We start from the raw sequence: 21,374 nt of genomic DNA, 5'->3' as shown, positions 1-21,374 counted from the left end.
TCCCATTAGCGTCCCCGGGCGCAAAGCACCTAGCTCCCGGGCGCAGCGCCACTAAAGCCTCCTGCGAAATTCAGCGGGAGGTTAGCGGCGGCGGTAGCGCCCCGTGGCGATGACGTCATCGCCGTATGCAGCACCCCGGCCGCAAACTTCACTCGTGCCCCCTGACCTACCACCAGACGCCATGTCCGACAGGGTCAGGGTGGCCTTTCAGCGGCTGGGGCGGCGATAATTAAAGAAATCTTCACTGTATACTATGAAGTCCTTCTGTAGCACTGCTCGGTGAGTCTGGGATATAGAATCTTGGTTAGACCACACTTGGGAGTACTGTGCGCAGTTCTGGTCTCCATATTATAAAATAGGATACAGAGGTACTGGAGAAGGTGCAAAAAAGATTCACAAGGATGATACCAGAACCAAGAGGTTATTGAACAGGCTGGGGCTTGGTTCTGTAGAAAAGAGAAGACCGAGGGGCGACCTGATAGAGGTCTTTAAGATTATGAAAGGATTTGATAGGGTAGACGTAGAGAAGATATTTCCACTTGTGACCAAAACAAGGGGCATAAATATAAGACAGTCACTAATAAATCCAATAGGGAAATCAGGAGAAAATTCTTTACCCAGAGAGTGGTTAGAATGTGGAACTCTCTACTGTAAGGTGTAGTTGAGGTGAATAGAATAGATACATTTAAGGGGAAGCTAGGTAAGTACATGAAGGAGAAAGGAATAGAAGGAGATGTTGATATGGTTAGATGAAGTGGGGTGGGAGGAGGCTCATGTGGAGGATACACACCAGCACAGACCTGTTGGGCCGAATGGCCTTTTTCTGTGCTGGAAATACTGTGTAATTCTATGTAAATTGTGGACCTTCCATGGCATTGCTCATGGCGAGTCTGGGATATGCTGTTTAAAATGGAGACCAAATTACAAATAGGAAGTCTCAGTGGCGTTGAGCTAAGGGTAGACACACCAGCAGGAACGGACGATCAGCTGGTGGACACTGCGGAGTGCCAAGGACTAGTCGAAGGAGCAATGATCTCTGCTTCTGGCTAGGCAAAAGGATTTGAAAACACTACATTGTACACGCAAACACAAGGCTTTTAATAAGATAGATAGAGCAACAATGAGAGAACGATAGATGTAAATTTTTTGAAGCAGGAAAAAAAAAGTTAAGGTTACTTGTTCTCTGGCACGAGGTTGGTGAGGATTCCCATGGCATCACCAGCGGCTGCATCAGGGCAATTCACAAATCCCATCAGGATCTGCATCAACCTACACAAAAAGGCAATTAACATCAGCCAAGTCAGTCAGGAAAGAACTCACATTTATACAGTTCCTTCTCATAATCCCAGAACATCCCTAAGCATTTTACTACCAATAGATAATTTTTGAAGTGCAGTCACATATCATATATACTACACGGACACCATTATGCTGACTGATATTGTCGCTATATGTTATGGCGCAGTGTTTTTGTTGACTGGCTTACGACAATTTCCCCCCCCCCCGCTAACTGAATCTTTCAAAATAGTCCTGGTAGTGAAAGAAGGAAAATATAAGGAGATTGCTTTTATTTGAAGTACTCCTTTTTAATAGAAGCAAATGACAAACCCACTTTTATTATCAAAATATCAATTAAGTTTTCAGCATGGACCCTCTGGAGAAGGAGCTTCCTTCCCCTACTAGGCCGCCCGTGCAAAATTAAGATGGGAGTGCCTTGGAGTGACTCCATTGCGAATAAATGGGTTGGGGACCCAGGAAACTATACCGCCAGACTGGTTATTCCATTTTTTTCCATCCCATGATGGTATCTTCCTTCAGGTGGTAAATTAATGAGCAATGGGCTCCTGTATAACTGGGCCAGATCCCCATGCCCAGCACTTAGGTCACCTGTTGCAAGAATGCTAGACTAGGTCAATTTTTCACACCCATTTCAGTGGTAATGGCAATATCTCTACTACTGATTAAACTCCATCAAACATCTTTGAATGCTTAAAGGATCAGAATCAAGATGGTAGCTCAACCAACTTTACCCGTATAGTAAGACTTTAATTGTCCTGCACTGGGAAATTGAGGATACCAAGCCAACTGAAAGCATCAATCTGCCTATCTTTAATTTCCCCATGCAATAAGGTATGTGTCAATTATCCCTTCTCTTATTTTTGATCTTCGTTGTTGCAATGCCTTCTCATTAAAAAAATAAGAATTAGGAGCAGGAGTAGGTCATACGGCCCCTTGAGCCTGCTCCGCCATTCAATAAGATCATGGCTGATCTTCGAGCTCAACTCCACTTTCCCGCCCGATCCCCATATCCCTTGATTCCCTTAGAGTCCAAAAATCTATCGATCTCAGGGTTGAATATACTCAACGACTGAGCATCCACAGCCCTCTGGGGTAGAGAATTCCAAAGATTCACCACCCTCTGAGTGAAGAAATTTCTCCTCATCTCAGTCCTAAATGGCCGACCCCTTTTCCTGAGAAGTGTTATTTAAACTGTCCTCACATACAGACAAGTTCACCATCCCTTCCTTCTCCAACCTCATCACAAAAAGGAAAAACTCTATTTGTGCTTTTACAGGGATGGTACAGGGGATTACCTGGTTAAATTCAGATTGCACAGCAGTAAACCTCTGCCATAGTCGGACAACAAGTAAATGGATAGTAGAGCTAGGCACTCCTTGTAGATTTCACTCTCCTTACATGACAACAGATCCAGTAACGTTTCACTAGTATCAGAAGAAGTGATAAGTAATCGCTGGTTTTCCTCTATAAATAAAAGAAAAAGTTACGGATTAAAAATGCAAACAAAGTTTGCCAGACTTTTTCATCAATCCAGATTGAAATCTGTAAAATGAATGCCATTTATTTTGCATTACTTGTGAAATCTTTCTGTAAAAGGCTTTGCGTCCTGGTTTCATTCTCACGTCTTGTTAACTGGAAGAACAAATTCATAATCTCACCCTGCCCCCACAGAGGCTGCTATTTCAATTTGTTGTTTATTACATAATACGAGAACGACCAAGGAGATGAAAGACCATTCAGCCCATTGAAACTCATTCCTTTTGTACCCTAACTCTGCCAGTCTGGCATCCAAATGCATGTTGAGTGCCTTTATATCTACGTTCTTATCTGGCAGATTGTTCGAAATATCTAACAGCTACTGAGGAAAGGAATTCTCAGTTTTAACGTTACTTCTACTGTCCTCTGGCCATAATTTTCTGACTTATTTTCAAGTAATTACATAGGAATACATAGGATATACGGCACAGCACCAGTCCATGCCAGCGTTTATGCTCCACACGAGCCTCCTCCCGTCTTTCCTCATCTAAATCTATCAGCATAACCCTCTATTCCCTTTTCCCTCATGTGCTTGTCGAGCCTCCCCTGAAATGCATCTATACTATTCGCTTCAACCACTCTCTGTGGTAGCGAGTTCCACATTCTCACCACTCTCTGGGTAAAGAAGTTTCTTCTGAATTCCCTATTGGATTTCTTGGTGACTATCTTATATTGATGGCCTCTAGTTATGCTCTTCCCCACAAGTGGAAACATTCTCTCTGTATCTACTCGATCAAAACCTTTCATAATTTTAAAGATCTCAATTAGGTCACCCCTCAACCTTCTTTTTTCAAGAGAAAAGAGACCCAGCCTGTTCATCCTTTCCTGATATGTATACCCTCACATTTCTGATATCATCCTTGTAAATCTTCTCTGCACCCTCTCCAGTGCCTCTATATCCTTTTTATAATATGGCGACCAGAACTATACACAGTACTCTAAGTGTGGTCTAACCAAGGTTCGATGCAGGTTTAGCATAACTTCCTTACTTTTCAATTCTATCCCTCTAGAAATAAACCCTAGTGCTTGGTTTGCTATTTTTATGGCCTTGCTAACCTGTGTCACAACTTTTAGTGATTTCTGTATTCTGGGTTTACTTTATCTGCACCAGTTAATATTTTATAAACTGAGGTCCCTGCCTTAGCCGCCTTCTCTTATAGACTGTGCAGCTTAAGGTCTTCAAATCTTCAGGACATCATCTCGTTGTTTGTAATAGAAACATAGAAACATAGAAGATAGGAGCAGTAGGCCATTCGGCCCCTCGAGTCTGCTCCGCCATTCAATGAGATCATGGCTGATCATCCAAATTCAGTACCCTGTCCCTGCTTTGTCCGCATATCTCTTGATCCCTTTAGCCTTAAGAAATATATCCAACTCCTTCTTGAATATATTTAATGAATTGGCCTCTACTGCCTTCTGTGGTAGAGAATTCCACAGGTTCACCACTCTCTGGGTGAAGAAATTCCTCCTCATCCCTGTCCTAAATGGCTTACCCCTTACCCTTAGACTGTGACCCCTGGCTCTGGACTCCCCGCCATCGGGAACATCCTTCCTGCATCTAGTCTGTCTAGTCCTGTTAGAATTTTATAAGTTTCAATGAGATCCCCTCTCATTCTTCTAAACTCCAGTGAGTAATTAAAAGCTTTACTTTTTCTTAATTCCCTTTCCTCTCCTAGATGCACTGATTTGACAGATTACAGTAAAGCAAGCGCTGATCTGTTACAAAGATTGACCTATTAACTCTATAAGAATAGGTGTGTCGAATTACCATTTCCACGAGAGACTGCCTGCCACAGCACGAGGACAGAAACACATAGCTCCACCTCACACGGTTCCTTCACTGAGCTGGTAAGACTCCTGTTAAAGGCATGAATGATAGATAATATGTACTTTTGGCTCTTGCAAAATTATACAAATAAAAAAGCTTGGGATTACATAGAATTACAAGGAATATACACGGAAACAGGCCATTCAGCCCAACCAGTCGAGCCTCCTCCCATCCTTCCTTATCTAACTCCATCAGTATAACCCTGTATTCCCTTCTCCCGCTTAGATGTTTAAAAACTAGTAAAATCAGTGATTACCCGAGTCCTTTTCAAAAGGACAAAATTTATTCAATTTAGTAAAAGAAAATGCCACACATTTTTATACATTACTACAGAAAAGAATGTCTACAATTTATGTCATTCTTTTTACTAATTATCACGTAGTTTTGCAATTACTCAATGTGCATTTACTATGAGAAATACACATTGGTAAAGAGATAACATTTCATGCATGTGGGGTAGTGCGCAGTTAGTGCACATCTCAGCGATAGCTCTTGAATCTAAACTGTATGTTTGCTCACTGCGATAAAGGCGAGTCTATGCTGCTGGTCTGATGTACCAGTTCTACTGCAGCTGCTATGAAGCCCAACTGGTGTGTGGGGCTCACCTCCTCGAGATGGTTTCACAATGCTTGCCAGAACTTGACCTGCTATCAGATAAGCAGTTCTTCGACTGGTGCAAATCAGAACGCACGTCACCATCACACCACGACTGGACTGTCATTTATTCACACTCGCACCAAATAGCAGGTTTTCCAGGCACTATGGTACCTGGCCAAGTGCCAGCTATAAAGGTTAATAGATGCAAAATTAATTTCAATGCATCTCTATGCTGTTCTTAATTTCCAAGCCTTCGGTTGGTCTCAGCGTCGGTGTTACCCGACACTGGCACGGACAACAGCCATGGTTCCTTACCTTCTTATAATCTCATTGTCCTTGATAACACTGAATCCACCGTTTGTTCTGAATAAAGTCTGTTCAGTGCCTACAACAACAGATAAAAGACATATTCATGAAAAACTTTAAAATAAACGAATGCCCATCGTCCTTTATTGCAGATGGCAATGTGTCACATTCCAAAAACAAGAAATGCTGGAAATACAATAGAGAACCATCACCATTTGAAAATAAAAGATGACTAATGTTTCAAGTTTATCAGGACCAGGGAGAGATAAGCAAGCCCATTTTATAGGACTGAACAAAACAAAGGGAGGGGGGAGAAAACAGGTGAAAGTCAAGACTTGGGAAACCAACCTCCGAACACAAAGAAACAATTAAAGACTGTATTAGCCTGTGAGTAAAAAATCTGTAGAGAGGTATAAAAGTCCCGGATTGTGACTTTTTTTAAAATTCGCTTATGGGATCTGGGCGTCGCTGGCAAGGCCAGCATTTATTGCCCATTCCTAATTGTGACTTGAAGGCACAACCTTCGGAGGTGAGAGTGCTGCCAGTCTAATGAGTCAAGCTCTACTGTGCCTACCAATCCTTTTCTAATAATTCCAGAAGAACCATCCCAATAACCAGTCTCCATACTTTATGCCCAGCATCCATGAAACCGTACCCCAGCTGGGCTTCCCTCTTTAAGGGAGAGGAGAAAAGGCAGGGCAGGGGGAATGGGTAAGAATTGTTTTTAATCTAATTTGTGTACTGAATAGGCTGTAGATTTTGATTAGTTAGAAACACGTCAAATATTCTTCCTTCCTTTTATTATGTCATTTTTCTTCTGTGTTTAATACTTTGCAGCAACTTATTGAGTATTAAATTGCCCTGAAATCAAAATGAGGGGATATTAGGTATTAAGGGGCAACAAGTATGGAGACTGGTTATTGGAATGGTCTTTCTGGACTTATTAGAAAAGAATTGGTAGGCACAATATGCAGAACCATAAGAACATAAAAATTAGGAGCAGGAGTAGGCCATTCGGCCCCTCGAGCCTGCTCCGCCATTCAATAAGATCATGGCTGATCTTCTACCTCAACTCCACTTTCCCGTCCGATCCCCATATCCCTTGATTCCCTCAGTGTCCAAAAATCTATCGATCTCAGCCTTGAATATACTCAATGTCTCAGCATCCACAGCCCTTTGGGGTAGAGAATTCCAAAGATTCACCACCCTCTGAGTGAAGAAATTGCTCCTCATCTCAGACCTAAATGGCCGACCCCTTATCCTGAGACTGTGACCCCCTAGTTCTAGACTCTCCAGCCAGGGGAAACAGCCTCTCAGCATCTACCCTGTCAATCCCCCTCATTGTTTTAAACTCCAGAGAGTTTAGGCTCAATCTACTCAACAACCCTGGCAGATGTGAGTCTGGAGGTAAAGTATTCCAGTCTTGGGATTGCCTTTTACTTGAATCTGTCTGCCCCAAGTCAGAAGAATCTTCTCAGTTGGATTCCCCGATGCATGATAGAATCTTATAGCACAGAAGGAGGCCATTCAGCCCATCGTGCCTGTGCTGTCTCTTTGAAAGAGCCGTTCAATTTAGTCCCAGCATTTCCCCTATAACTCAAAAATTAGTCCTCTTCAAAAAGTAGATGTCCAGTTGCCTTTTGAAAGTTCCTATGGAATCAGCTTTCACCACCCTTTCAGGTAGTGTGTTCCATGATATGGAATTGAACCATACAAACCAGGAGCATGTTGGCTTCAAAGCCACAGTTTATGCTGAGTGAGCGAATCTCAGCTGCACCAGTAGTAAGAGCACTATAATTGGCCTCAGCACCCCAGGCCAGTGAAGAAAAAAAAACCAGATCTTGATCACTATCCAGACATCTGCAGAAAAGTGAACATGCGAGGTAACAAACGGGCTAGGTTGCATGTACTGATGGACAGCACCAATTATATACGCTATTCGCTGCTCATGATGCAGTCTCCTCTTCACTGGGGAGACCAAACGCAAATTGGGCGATCGCTTTGCTGAACATCTCTGTTCAGTATGAGCCAGAGTTTCCGGTTGGTTGCCATTTTAATTCTCCATCCCACTCCCACTCTAATCTCTCTGTCCTCGGCCTCCTACACTAATCCAATGAAGCTCAACGGAAGCTCGAGGAACAGCACCTCATCTTTAGATTAGGCACTTTACACTCAACACTGAGTCTAATAATTTCACATCATAACCACTGCTCCCATTTTTTCGGGCAGCAGGTGCTGGTAATGATTCTGCTGTTAATCCCTCCTGCCTTCCACCTGATCACAAACCTTAACGTCTTCCAGTTCTGACGAAAGGTCAGCGGCCTGAAACGTTAACTCTCGTTTCTCTCTCCACGGATGCTGCCTGACCCGCCGAGTATTTCCAGCATTTTCTGTTTATTTGGCACCAATTATACCATTCACCCAACAGATAGCATTTATCCAATATTAGCACAACCACAGTGGGGCACCATCTCGAAAATGAGTGCCTCTGGGTAGCTCTGTGACAGTTAAGGGCATCAATGTATCTTCGACTTACACTCCTTCATCAGCTCAGTCAGAAGCCTCACACCGCCAATGTAGAAGAGAGGGATTTTATTAGGGCTGGATAGTTTCTTCAGCACTTCATGGACTGTCGTAGTATTCACATTGCCCCGTTCAAATTCTTCCACAACTTCTTTCTCCTGTTGTTCCTTTTTTTGGGCCAGGTCCAGTAAATTTATATATTCTAAATTTAAAAGGCAGATTTTCTGTCAGTGGTTAGAAAATAACAACAACAACAACTTGTATTTATATAGCGCCTTTAACGTAATAAAATGTCCTATGGCACTTCACAGGAGCATTATGGCAGATGTTAGGGCAGATAACCAAAAGCTTGGTCGAAGAGGTAGGTTTTAAGGAGCGTCTTAAAGGAGGAGGAAAGAGAAGTGGAGACGGCAAGATTTAGTGAGGGAATTCCAGAGTGTAGGACCTTAGAAAAGATGAATATTATACACCACAGTACATAACAAATCAAAGCTGATTCTGAATATAACTATGAAGGTTGTGTATCCGGTTTTCCCAATGGTTCAGTGGACAAATCGTGTGTTGTAATGACCCAGAAAGACCAGAAAGGTCCCAGGCTCAATATCTGTTCTCTTCCAAGTGGCAGTCAACTTGGGCTCAACGCTCGCAGTGCCAAAGAACAGAAACACAGTCAGTCATGGTTCTTGCTCCCAATTGCTACGCGGTGATCCTAACCGGAAAGGATGCCTGTTTTAGAATCGGGTGAGGCCGAGATACCACCTGTGCTCAAAACAGCCCCACTGACACTCTAATGTCTGGGTTCATGAATTAAAAATGAACGTAGCAGGAGTCACTGAATAATGATCAGGAGTAGGAGCCCTGCTGATTTTTCTCAACTCTATTCTCAGGGCACGAAGCCCAAATGTAGCATTCCAAGTGCTGTCCTGGCTGAGAACAACAAACTCCGACAGGGACAGGGTACTGAATTTGGATGATCAGCCATGATCTCATTGAATGGCGGAGCAGGCTCGAGGGGCCAAATGGCCTACTCCTGCTCCTATCTTCTATGAATGAAGACCAAACCTGGGACCTTAATACCCACTACTTAGTTTCCTACATTACAACAGTGACTACACTTCAAAAGTACTTCATTGGCTGTAATGCGCTTTGTGACATCCTGATGTTGTGAAAGGCACTATAGAAATGTAAGTCTTCCTTTCAAATTTATCAAGGGAGCTCTCAAACCAAAAGTTCTAAAGCAAAAAATAGGTAAACGAGGAGTAATTTAGTACACACAAAGCACACACATATCCCTCTTCTAGATTCATCTTTTGTTTCTTTACTTGTCCCGTTACCATCTCCTTTTGCCTTGCACCATCATCCCTTTTGTCATTTAATCTCTCCTGCCTTCCACCCTATCACAGACCTTCCCTTTTGTTCTTTCCTCCCCTCGCACTTGCTTAAAACCTGTTACATCTCCAACTTTTTCCAGTTCTGACGAAGGGTCATCGACCTAAAACGTTAACCCTGTTTCTCTCTCCACAGGTGCTACCTGACCTGCTGAGTATTTCCAGCATTTTCTGTTTTTATTCCTTCTTTATATTTTGGACTATATGACTGCATAGTGCTTCTTAAAGCCAACAAACATTTCTCATACCATTAACCAGCTTCTCTCGGTTTGGATCAATTGTCAAAATCTTCTGATAGCACTGTCGAGCCTGGCGGGGGGGAACATAAACCCATTAGATCACAGCATTTCCCACAGCAACACTGACCTTCTGAAGACACAGAACAATGGGGACTCAGGATTGATTACACTGCAGTGGATCTAATATAACACTTCAGCGAAAATCAGCAACTGCGACAGTAACACTCATACAGTAAACGGAACCCCCGAAATGAGAATATAGCCCCGAAACCACCTCGTTTTATGAATATAAATACTAGCCGACCTCGCCTGGCACTGCTCACGTCAAACGATATGCTGTTTTATAAGAACAGCAGCATTATATCGTGACGTGCACAATGTATTATTCTGCTGCTAAGGTGAAGCTATGTGAGTCTAACTGCTGTTAAGCAAACACTGGGTGAGGTCAAGAGTTCAATTCCTTTTCAGCCTGCAGGTCACAACTGGCTTTCTTTCTCTTTTTTAATTTGTGATTGGTAAGGCCACTTATAATATTATCATATAAACAGAGATATAGATACATACTATGGCATTAGTGAAAAGAGTTTTATTCACGTCTGAAGTCATTTTCCGAGGGTTTTTTATAAACTTTTGATCAGTCATTTGTTTGCCCCACAGCCTAGTTACAGGTTTGATTTCATCTCATTGAAACATGCAAGATTCTGACAAGGTAGAGGCTGTATACCCTGGTTGGAAAATCTAATACTGGGGGCATAGTCTCAGGATAAGGGGTCGGCCATTTAGGACTGAGATGAGGAGAAATTTCTTCACTCAGAGGGCTGTGAATCTTTGGAATTCTCTACCCCAGAGGGCTGTGGATGCTCAGTCGTTGAGTAGATTCAAGGCAGAGATTTTTGGACTCTAGGGGAATCAAGGGATATGGAGGGATACGGAGATAGGGCGGGAAAGTGGAGTTGAGGTCGAGGGTTAGCCATGATCTTATTGAATGACGGAGCAGGCTCGAGGGGCTGTATGGCCTCCTCCTGCTCTTATGTTATGTTCTTGATTTGTACTTCAGCTAAAAATCTATTTTTTATGCTTTTCCCACAAAAGTGGTTACACTTCAGAAATGTACTACAGTCACACTTGACAGGGAATTGATTATAAACTTAATTGTACGGAGTATTAAAAAAAACAGACAGCTGTGGAATACCCTAAACTGGAAATTATAATGAATGTGAATGGTTAATCTTTAATCTACTGGAAACCTAAACATCTGCTTAGTCTTTGCTTATCTGGGGTTGACTGAAGGAACAAAATGGCAAAGGAAGCAGAGATTTATCTGTCGCGTAGTCTCCTTTGCTTTTAATTTAATTTAAATTTGGTAAAGATTGAAGATTATCTTGCACGCCAAAAGTACAGTGGCTAATCTGAAAGCCACTTCGGCAATTTAAAGCAACTACAGGAAACTCTTTTTTATCCGGCACCGACGGGACCGGCGTGCTACCGGTTGATCAAAAAGTCCGGATTACAGAGAAGTATACTTACTAAGGTACGAGAGCCCCATACACGGCCACAGATCCAGGCGTCCCTGTTGCATGGCAACAGGTGCAGGAACCCCGGTTATACGGCCACAGATCCAGGAACCCCGGTTACACGGCCACTAATATGAAGTAAAACTTACCTGAACCTACTCCTGAATTTTGCTGGTTAAGAGAGATTTCCGGTTATTTAGGTGCCGGTAAAAAGAGAGTTTCCTGTAGATTTTTTATCCCAGACTTATTGCATTTCAGAAGGGAATTGGATAAATACTTGAAGGAGAAGAAATTGCAGGGATATGGGGAAAGAGCGGGGAGTGGGAATAACTGGATTGCTCTTCGAAAACAGCCGGCGCAGACTCGATGGGCTGAATGGCCTCCTTCTGTGCTGTACTATTCTATGATTCTATAAATATCAATAGAAAGCTGTGATAATAAACTACTGAAACAGTCTTACCTCCTCATACTTCTTTAAGCCTAGGTTAGCCTTTCCCATATGGACATATGCCTTTATACAATTCTCATTGCACTGAAGACATAAAATAAAGAGCAGCATGTTAAATGACCATAAGTAATGTACCAGTAGCCTACTTAGACCAGTTTGACTGCTGCGTCACCCATGGAGCTGTAGGTTAGAGGGTCGCTTTAGGACTCGAGTACAAAAATTTAGACTGATACTTCAGTGCAGTACTCAGAGTGTGCTGCACTGTTAGTGATGCCATCTTCTGGCTGAGACGTTAAACTGAGGCCCCATTTGCCTGTTCAAATGGTACAAGTGGACATTAAAGATCCCGTGGTAATTTTTGAAAGAAGACAAGGGAGTTCTTCCCAAGTCCTGGTCAATATTCCTCCCTCAATTGACACCACCAAAAACACAGAAGAACTGGTTGTTCAGCTCACTGCGGTTTGCGGGAAACATGACTGCCGCAGTTAGCTGCATACCAGCAAATGTATTTCAAAGTAATTATTGTATGTGAACTACTGTGGGATGTTTCAGAGATACAGAATGCAATGTTATATAAATGCAAATTTGTCCTTTAGCTTGAATCTGCAAGAAGGACTCCTGAATAACCAATCACCTCAACGTGGGGATCAAAAATACTGTGTGAACTCGGGTAGGTGAAGGGTCACTGTAGAAAACCCTCATTCTGCAAGTGAGGAAGATTTAATAACTGATGTGATATAGTCCAAAGAGAGTTAAAATCTTGCATTATTCATACAATAGGTTCCGTATTTCTCACTGGCGGTATTGTTTATAAGAACTCAAGAATTAGGAGCAGGAGTCGGCCATTCGGCCCCTCGAGCCTGCTCCGCCATTCAATAAGATCATGGCTGATCCTCGACCTCAACTCCACTTTACCACCCGATCCCCATATCCCTTGATTCCCCAAGAGTCAAAAAAAATCTTTTAAGTCACCTTATTTTGATTTATCCAAGGGTGAATGCTTCAAGATAAAGCCACCTTTAACCTTGATATAATAAAACTGACTAACCATAGATTATCAATGGATCCATACTCACCCCAACTTATTGGCAGCCATTTTCAAAATACCTTTTAAAATGATGAAACGAAAGTGCACTGTGACTACTTGTGAAGTTTAAGGAGTAACCATGCATTGAATTCCTTTCTATGAATTTATATTTTCCATTCTATTATTTCAATATCTGCTCATCTCATCTTTATAACATGGTGCTGCTGTAAGTTGTATTTTCAACCGAGCTTGTCTTGTTTATTGATTAAGGACATTTTCAAGATGGCAGCCAAGTGTTTCCCCCTCTGAGAGCATGTACCACAGTAATAAAACAGAACAATCCCACAAAAGTATAACTAGGCAACCATGAATACAAAGTCCTCTGTACGCTGGGAATTCATGATGGCAGCAATATTGTAATGTGAGGTTTGGATTACATGCATCACTTTTCAATTCAAATTGACACTGTGATACCAAAGATGATACGAGGTTATGAAAGGTGGAGGAATTTGCCATTGAGGAACTTGCTCTCTGGATCCAAAGGCTGTTCTTACGAAGGGTAATTAACTCATTATGGACTTTTTGCAATACAGGTACACTATCCCTTATCCAAAAGCCTTGGGACCAGCTGAGTTTCGGTTTTCGGAATTTTTTGGATTTCAGAAAGTATTATTATAAGACTGGGATATTTGTATTTAATATAAATTTTAAAAGTTCAGGCTACCTCTTGCGACTGTTCCGTGTCTGATTCCCCTTCCTGCTTCTCTGGAAAGCCGGATATCGGCTGACTCCTACTAAGCTGGCCCGCAAATCAGGTCGGGTGGGGGGGGGGGGGGAGAAAAGAATATCGGACGGGCTGCGGTTCAGGTCGGGGTCGGGGGGGGTCGGTCCGGGGGGGGGGTCGAGGTCGGGGGGGGTCCTGGGGGGAGGGGTCCGGGGGGAGAAAAGAATATCGGACAGGCTGCTGCAGCTATCGGACGGGCCGCTGTATTGTTGGGTTCACTCTCCCGGTACCTCCTTCACACTGCCCAGCTCGGCCTGCAATCTCCTACCCAGGAGGGAACTCTGTGACCCTCTGCCCTGCTCAGCGTAAGTCGTGCGCCACTCTGGTCATTTCATGCGCACGATTTACGCTGAACAAAAAAACTTTCGGTTTTTAGAAGTTTTCGGTAGTTCGGATAAAGGATAGTCTACCTGTATATGCATATTTATACTTTTGTTGTCCTGGCCAATATTTATCCCTCAATCAGCATCAATAAAACAGACGATCTGGTCGTTATCACATTGCTGTTTGTGGGAGCTTGCTGTGCGCAAATTGGCTGCTGTGTTTCCTACATTACAACAGTGACTACACGTCAAAAAGTACTTCATTGGCTGTAAAGCGCGTTGGGATTTCCGGTGGTCATGAAAGGTGCTATGTAACAGGAAACGCTGGAAAAACTCAGCAGGTCAGGCAGCATCGGTGAAGAGAGAAACAGAGTTAACATTTCAGGTCGATGACCTTTCGTCAGACCTGTAACGTTAACTCTGTTTCTCTCTCCACCGATGTTGCCTGGCCTGCTGAGTTTTTCCAGCGTTTCCTGTTGTTATTTTGGATTTCCAGCATCCGCAGTATTTTGCTATCGTAAGGTGCTATATAAATGCAAGTCTTTCTTTTCTTTATTTTTACAGTTAGTATTTACCAATATTTTGTGCTTCATATATTCCCGTTTCACGGTAAATAATTGCTTGAGTTTGCAAATCTAGGTTGGGTTTAATATCCACCAATCCAAAGCATGTGTGATTGCATAGCACCAACAACAACTACAGGAAACTTTGGTTTATCCGGAGGTTGTATGTCCGGAATACTCGATCTAACGGCAAAAATCAGGAGCCGTTTTCTATAAGTTTTTTTTAGTTCTCGTTCTTTTTTTCCCAGTCAGGCACTGCAAGGTCTGTAGCTATAGCAACAGCTTCAGCTAGAGACGCTTGCAGCTGCAGCCGACTCTTTAGAAGCTGTTGCTAAGCAACAGTGTTTGTTGTCAGATATGGAGATGAAAACCTCCGTATGCTTCAACATTAACTTTGTATGTCCGGCAGTTTTGATAGATCGGCAACACGCCGGTCCCGTCGGTGCCTGATATCACAAAGTTTCCTGTACTTGCATTTATATACCACCTTTAATACAGCAAAACATCCCAAGGTGCTTCACAGGAGCAATTATCAAACAAAATTTAACCCTCGGGCTCACATCGCTTGGAAAGGGAAAGGCTGCTGAAAAAAGGCTCCCGATTGTTGGGTTCAACAAACATTTGAGAATTGCAGTGAAATTGTTGAGAGACAATATAGTTCCAGAGAAACCTGGAATAGTTAGCCAATGTACGTACACACACACAAACACACACACACACCCACACACATTAGAACCACAAGGGTTCATGTATCATACTCTTAGATTTAACTGTTCTCACCTTCAGGGCCCACTCACAATCAGTGATTGCCTCTTCATATTTTCCTAGCTTGATATAAGCCTGAAAATAGAAACAAACACAGACATTTAGTGACCACAAAAGGTAATTCAACCAAATTATGGCAAATGGTTCCAATCCCAAGGGACACGCCAAAAATTAGGAAAGCCAGGAGTAGGAAAGCCAGGCAGAACTTTTTCTTTCAAAAGAATAGAACTGTGAAATAAGTTACCAGGAAAGGCCATTGAAGTGGATAGTTTAAATGGATTCAAGAGAGAATTGGCAATATTTCTGGAGAAGGATGGAGGGATGCGCTGAATAGAGACAAGCCTTGGTGGGCCCTATTTCCTGTTTGTAATTATTCTTACCTTCTAGATAATCTGCATTCCCCCCCCCCCCCCTCAGGCTGATTTAAAGGAAAACTCAAGTTAGACTACTATTGACAGTAGATAATCTTATTATATTCCTTCATAGTTTCAACTACTATCCAGATGAATGGAATCATGGGACGCATACGACATAAAAAACCAACACCTTATCACTGAACCAACAGCAGAGGTCCCTGGCTTCAACGTCCCTCGAAGACAGTGGACAGCGCTCAACCCAATCCGCACAGGGCGTGGACGGCGCGGCCACCTGCTCCACAAGTGGAAGAAGAGGGATGACCAAAAATGCGACTGTGGCCCTGAGTCCCAAACCATGGAACACATCACATCCACCCGCCCACTGAGATCTGTTGCTGGAGGCAACCTCATTTCTCCACTCGGCATCTCAAGAGGCCATCGAATGGAGAGCCAAACGAGACCTCCCATTATAAGCTGCTCCTGTCACACAAAAGTAGTACAGGAAACTCTCTTTTAACTGGCACCTAAATAACCAGAAATCTCTCTTAACCGGCAACATTCAGGAGTAGGTTCAGGTAAGTTTTACTTTATATTAGTGGCCGTGTAACCGGGGCTCCTGGATCTGTGGCCGTGTAACCGGGACTCCTGCACAAGTGCCGAGTAACCGGAACTCCTGCACCTGTGGCCGTGTACGGGGCTCTCGTACCTTGGTAAGTATACCTCTCTGTAATCCGGACTTTTTGCTCAACCGGCACCACGCTGGTCCCGTTGGTGCCGGATAAAAAAGAGTTTCCTGTAGTACAGTTTCAACTCTACAGAGGTGCTGTAGTAAAAACTATGCTCAGAGCATTAATTTCAGTTACCCATCTTTGTTCTTAAAATGGTGTGCCCCTTTATCTTTCACATAAACGAACCAACTTTTTGTTGACATATTTGAAGGAGTTTGTCTAAATTAAGTTAAATTTTTTTGTGCAAGTTTTGTCAGCCATTTTAAACTTTCTACTTTTTGCACCCAGTGTCAGCGTCAAACACTTCCTGGCCATAATTAAAAGCTGAGTAAAGCTCGCTCTACTCTACCCACAAAATATGCTTGGACCCTGACGTAATAAAACTCACTCCGCACTTGGTTTGAGTATAAAGCAAGGCTTTAATCAACTTGTTTCAGAACATGGAGGTCTAGTTGTACTTCACTAGCTCCTTGTCTTTACAAAATGTCCCAGGAAAGCTGGGGCCAACGCCCGAGTATTTATACTCCTTGGACGGCACCACCAGCTGGCCGTCCAGTGTTATTTCATAGGTAGTTTCTCGATAATGAGATTTATGACAGACCCCAAACTTCTGCTGCATCAGTGTGGCATTTCCGCTCCTCTCGACAGCCATCCTTGCAACTTCCAAGTTAGTCAGTTTGGCTCAATTAGTGGCATACTTTTCTGGGCCAGAACTGGGAATGTTAACTCTTAATGTAAGCGGACACTCCAGTGCAGTACTAGGGTATACTGAACAGTTGGAAATGCCGTCCCTCAGATGAGACTTTTAAATCAAGGCCCCATCTACCTGTTTTGGTAGTTTAGATGAACGTTAAAGATCCCTTGGAACTGTCCCTTGGAACTTGCCTTCTGTTGCCTGGGCCCTAAGCTTTGGAATTCCCTGCCTAAACCTGTCTGCCTCGCTACCTCTCTTTCCTCCTTTAAGACGCTCCTTAAAACCTACCTCATTTACCAAGCTTTTGGTCACCTGCCCTAATTTATCCTTATGTGGATCGGTGTCAATTTTTTTGTCTTAAAATACTCCTGTGCAGCGCCTTGGGACGTTTTACTATGTTAAAGGCACTATATAAATACAAGTTGTTGTTGTTATTCGAGGAACAGCAGGAAGTTATCTCATGTCCTGGCCAACAATCCTCCCTAAAGTAAAACCATCCAAACCTAATTAACTGGCCATTCATCTCACTGCTGTTTACCAACTACCAACACAACAGTCACTACCCTTCAAAGTAATTCATTGTATGCTTTGAAAAATTTCAACAACAACAACTTGCATTTATATAGCACCTTTAATGTAGTAAAACATCCCAAAGCGCTTCACAGGAGAGTCATCAAGCAAAATTTGACACCGAGCCACATAAGAAGATATTAGGACAGATGACCAAAAGCTTGGTCAAAGAGGTAGGTTTTAAGGAGCGTTTGAGACACATGACAAGACACTTTGTAAAACTAAGTCTCATTTCTCTGGCAACCAGCTTATAGCAGTAGCAAAAGAGGTCCAAGAACAGGTCATTTACCCTTCTCGGCCTAAACTGGCTTGTGACACTGGTGGGAGAAAATAGTAACCTCACAAAACAAATTACAGGCAAAAACCTTCCTCCAACACCCATCTTTCTAAACTGTTTTTATAAAGTAACAATTCCAAAGCACGTTTAGCAATGAATGGTTACACATACCTGCGCTCGATTGGTGTACAGGGCCTGAAAATCTCGTAGTTTTTCCAGGCCGGCCGTATAGTGCTGCACAGCAGTTGCATAGTCCCCCTTGTCAAATGCTGCATTCCCCTTCTCTTTTAACGCTACGGGAGAAAACATTAATGTTCAAAATAGAAAAGTTGAATTAAAAAAGTACCAGGTGAGGAGAAATATTTTTTACACAGCGAGTTATGATCAGGAATGCACTAGCTGAAAGGATGGTGGAAGCTTCACCTTGTTAAATCTCTCCTTGCCTTCAAAAGCCTCTAGCTCTTATTTAATGTTTATCCTTTCTTCCCTTTTAAGAAACACATTGGGACGTTTCACTATATTAAGGGAGCTATACAAGTACAAGTTGTTATTGTGCACAATGGGTAGCACTCTCGCATCTGAGTCAGAAGGTTGTGGGTTCAAGTCGCATTCGAGAGATCTGAGCACAAAAATCTAGGCCGACACTCCAGTGCTGTATGGAGGCAGTGCTGCTCTGTCAAAGTGTGACGTCTTTCGGATGAGACGTTAAACTGAGTCCCCGTCTGCTCTCTCAGGTGAACGTAAAAGATCCCACGTCACTATTTTTAAGGAGAACAGGGGAGTTATCCCGGTGTCCTGGGGCCAATATTTATCCCTCAATCAAAATCACTAAAAACAGATTATCTGGGCATTATCACATTGCAGTTTGTGGAAGCTTGCTGTGTGCAAATTGGCTGCCGCGTTTCCTACACTACAACAGTGACTACATAATGCACTGCAGCAACTCGCCAAGGCTTCTTCGGCAGCACCTCCCAAACCCGCGACCTCTTCCACCTAGAAGGACAAGGGCAGCAGGCACATGGGAACACCACCACCTCCAAGTTCCCCTCCAAGTCACACACTGACTTGGAAATATATCACCAATCCTTCTGATATGCCATCAATGACTCAAAGACAAGGGCCTAGAAATTCATTGACGCCACTTTTGGGGCGCTAAAGTGGGGCGTCCGCTAAAGTTTGCGGCCGCTGCCAAACCTAGGCCACTTCTCCGATATTCATTAGCTTCGCCCTACTAGTTCGGGCGAGCGCTAAAACTGCTGCTGGACGCCTCTCTTTGGGCGCTAAGCCGGAGGTGGTGATCGATAGCGCCAAGGCCGGGCGCAGCGCAGGTGCGGCCATCTCGTGACTGACAGCAGACACCCTGGCGCCGGCCAGCTCTTAAGGGGGAAGGGTCGACTGTGTCTGCTGCCACGCCCTGGATAGTGGAGCCCTCCAGCTAGGCCTGAACACTGCTGCTGGACCCAAATAGCGCCTGAAGACATGGAGAAGGCCCGTGAACGTGCGCAGCGCTTCTCAGAGCGTGATCTGAGTGTGCTGCTTGCTGCTGTGGAGAAGAGGCGCCATGTTTTGTACCCGGACAATGGCAAGAAGGCGACGGTCCGCGTCTACAGGAGAGCCTGGAGGCATGTCGCCAGCAAGCTGTCAGCCAACAGCGACGACCCCAGGACCGGTGCCCAATGCCGCAAAAAGTTAAATGACCTCACACGCATTGTCAGGGTGAGTACCCTTTCCAATGACCTCCTCATCCTTGCATGTGCACCTCACATTATGGGCAAAGGGACCTGAAAGCTCTAATGGCCAGCCTTCATCCAGCAGCTATGGCACAGGCATGAGCATCAATTGCACATTCTGCACTGAACACACTGGCCAAGCTATTCCACCATGGGAGGCAGCGCACACAAGATCACGGCGACACACTGGCCAGGCTATTCCACCATGGGAGGCAGTGCACACAAGATCACGGCAACACACTGGCCAGGCTATTCCACCATGGGAGGCAGTGCACACCAGATCATGGCGACACACTGGCCAGGCTATTCCACCATGGGAGGCAGTGCACACCAGATCATGGCGACACACTGGCCAGGCTATTCCACCATGGGAGGCAGTGCACACAAGATCACGGTGACACACTGCACTTAGAGGCCGTCCTTTCTCTTGCAGGCCAAGCTGGCGAATAATCGCAAGAGCCGGACTGCGACCGGGGGAGGACGACCCCATATCCAGCCACTCACCGACCTGCAACATCGCGTGGAGCGCCTCATGGGTGGCCGGGTGATTGGGCCCGTTGCATGTGGAGATGCCGACCCTGTTCTGGGCAGCAATGGTAAGGACATCACCTTTTGCACCTCTCTCGTCCCACTTGCGCATCAGATCTACATCCTTTGCCACTGTCCGACCAATGCGCTGAATGCCACCACTCATGCATCCCGCACTGACGCCCTCTCCTCACTCTAAAGCTACTCTTGTGCCTTCCTGCTTTCAGATGGTCAAGAGGAGGTCCCTCAACTTGCCAGTGACAGACCCTCCGAGGAGGAGCAGGAGGAGGAGCAAGAGGAAGGCGGCCCATCAGGGGAACCCTCAGCCGCGCCCACCCAGGCCAATGTAGGGGACACGTCTTCCCTGGAGGGCAGCGTGGCGGAAGTGTCGAAGGGGAGGGAAGCTCCTGGGACCTGCATGCTGCAGAAAGCCGGGAGGGGGGTGGAAGCTCGGCAGCCTTCTCCCCAGAGGGGGGATGCGTCGGAGGGGAGTCCAATTGCTGGGCCCAGCGGCCTCCAGCAACGGAGGAAGGGTCGGCCAGCTCGGCGGCCTTCTCCCCAGAGGGAGAGTCCGGCCTCCAGTCAGGAGATGCTCTTCGCCGAGGAGATGGAGTGCCTCGAAGACTTGTCCGCGGACTCGGAGCGCCGGCACACGGAGCTCATGGCGGCAGTGGCACGGTTGCCTGAGTCCATGCCTGGCTGACACCGCGAGTGTGGCCGAGTTCGGGCCCTTAGAGGCCACCAGTCGGGCGGAATACCGGGCAGATCTGTCAGCGACTGGCCAGGTGATTAGTGGTGCCGTCCAGTCACTGGCTGCTCTGCTGCGGTCAGTGAACAGGTCAACACGGGCACTCACTGCTGCCACACTCGCGGTGTCAGCCAGGCATCGCCAGGGCACCCGGCGCGCTGCAGCAGCACATCGGTCTGTCCCTCGGCAGATTGGTGCGAATGCTGCAGTGCTGGCCCAGGCGAGTGCCAGTGTCTCAGGCGGCCAGCAAGCGCCTGCCATCCGCCAGCTTGCCGCCATTCCTCCAGCCGCCACTGCCACTCCCCCAGTGGAGCTGCCAGGAGCTGTTGCAGCGACTGATGCTGGCCAGCCACAGCTGCAGCAATCAACAGCCAGCCGCTCGACGGCCAGACCTCGACTAGGCCGACCCCCAAGGGCATCTGCCGTCACGACATGTGCCCCTCAGGAGCCTGCCCCCAGCCTTGCAGCAGCCAATGGCCTTACTTTGAGGCGGAGCAGCAGGGCGGGCAGGGGCCACCCAAAGATGGCCAAGGCATCGCCCTAGCGGGCCAAATAGTCGAATGTGTGGCCATTTGTGTTTGTTTCTTGAGGCCGAGAATTGGA

The 21,374-nt window shown here is 45.1% G+C and overlaps 1 protein-coding gene across 2 annotated transcripts in view; it reads right to left on the bottom strand.

Annotated features, from left to right (window-relative positions):
• Nucleotides 1-21,374, bottom strand: part of ttc12 (tetratricopeptide repeat domain 12) — a 62,821-nt gene that overhangs the window by 22,275 nt on the left and 19,172 nt on the right. Inside the window, exons 5-13 of one of the 2 annotated variants that reach the window (XM_085967793.1) lie at nt 17,937-18,058; nt 15,156-15,215; nt 11,691-11,762; nt 9,726-9,786; nt 8,103-8,291; nt 5,576-5,645; nt 4,604-4,692; nt 2,595-2,763; nt 1,177-1,269 (exon numbers count right to left, since the gene is read on the bottom strand). In XM_085967793.1, coding sequence (XP_085823919.1) covers nt 1,177-1,269; nt 2,595-2,763; nt 4,604-4,692; nt 5,576-5,645; nt 8,103-8,291; nt 9,726-9,786; nt 11,691-11,762; nt 15,156-15,215; nt 17,937-18,058 — 925 coding nt within the window. The remainder of the gene's footprint in view (nt 1-1,176; nt 1,270-2,594; nt 2,764-4,603; nt 4,693-5,575; nt 5,646-8,102; nt 8,292-9,725; nt 9,787-11,690; nt 11,763-15,155; nt 15,216-17,936; nt 18,059-21,374) is intronic. The other variant, XM_085967795.1, reaches the window with a different exon arrangement.

Source organism: Somniosus microcephalus, chromosome 26, assembly GCF_052327205.1.
Source record: "Somniosus microcephalus isolate GS21.2 chromosome 26, FLI_Smic_1.0, whole genome shotgun sequence".
Lineage (NCBI taxonomy): Eukaryota > Metazoa > Chordata > Chondrichthyes > Squaliformes > Somniosidae > Somniosus > Somniosus microcephalus.
This window is presented reverse-complemented; position numbering and strand designations above follow the sequence as displayed.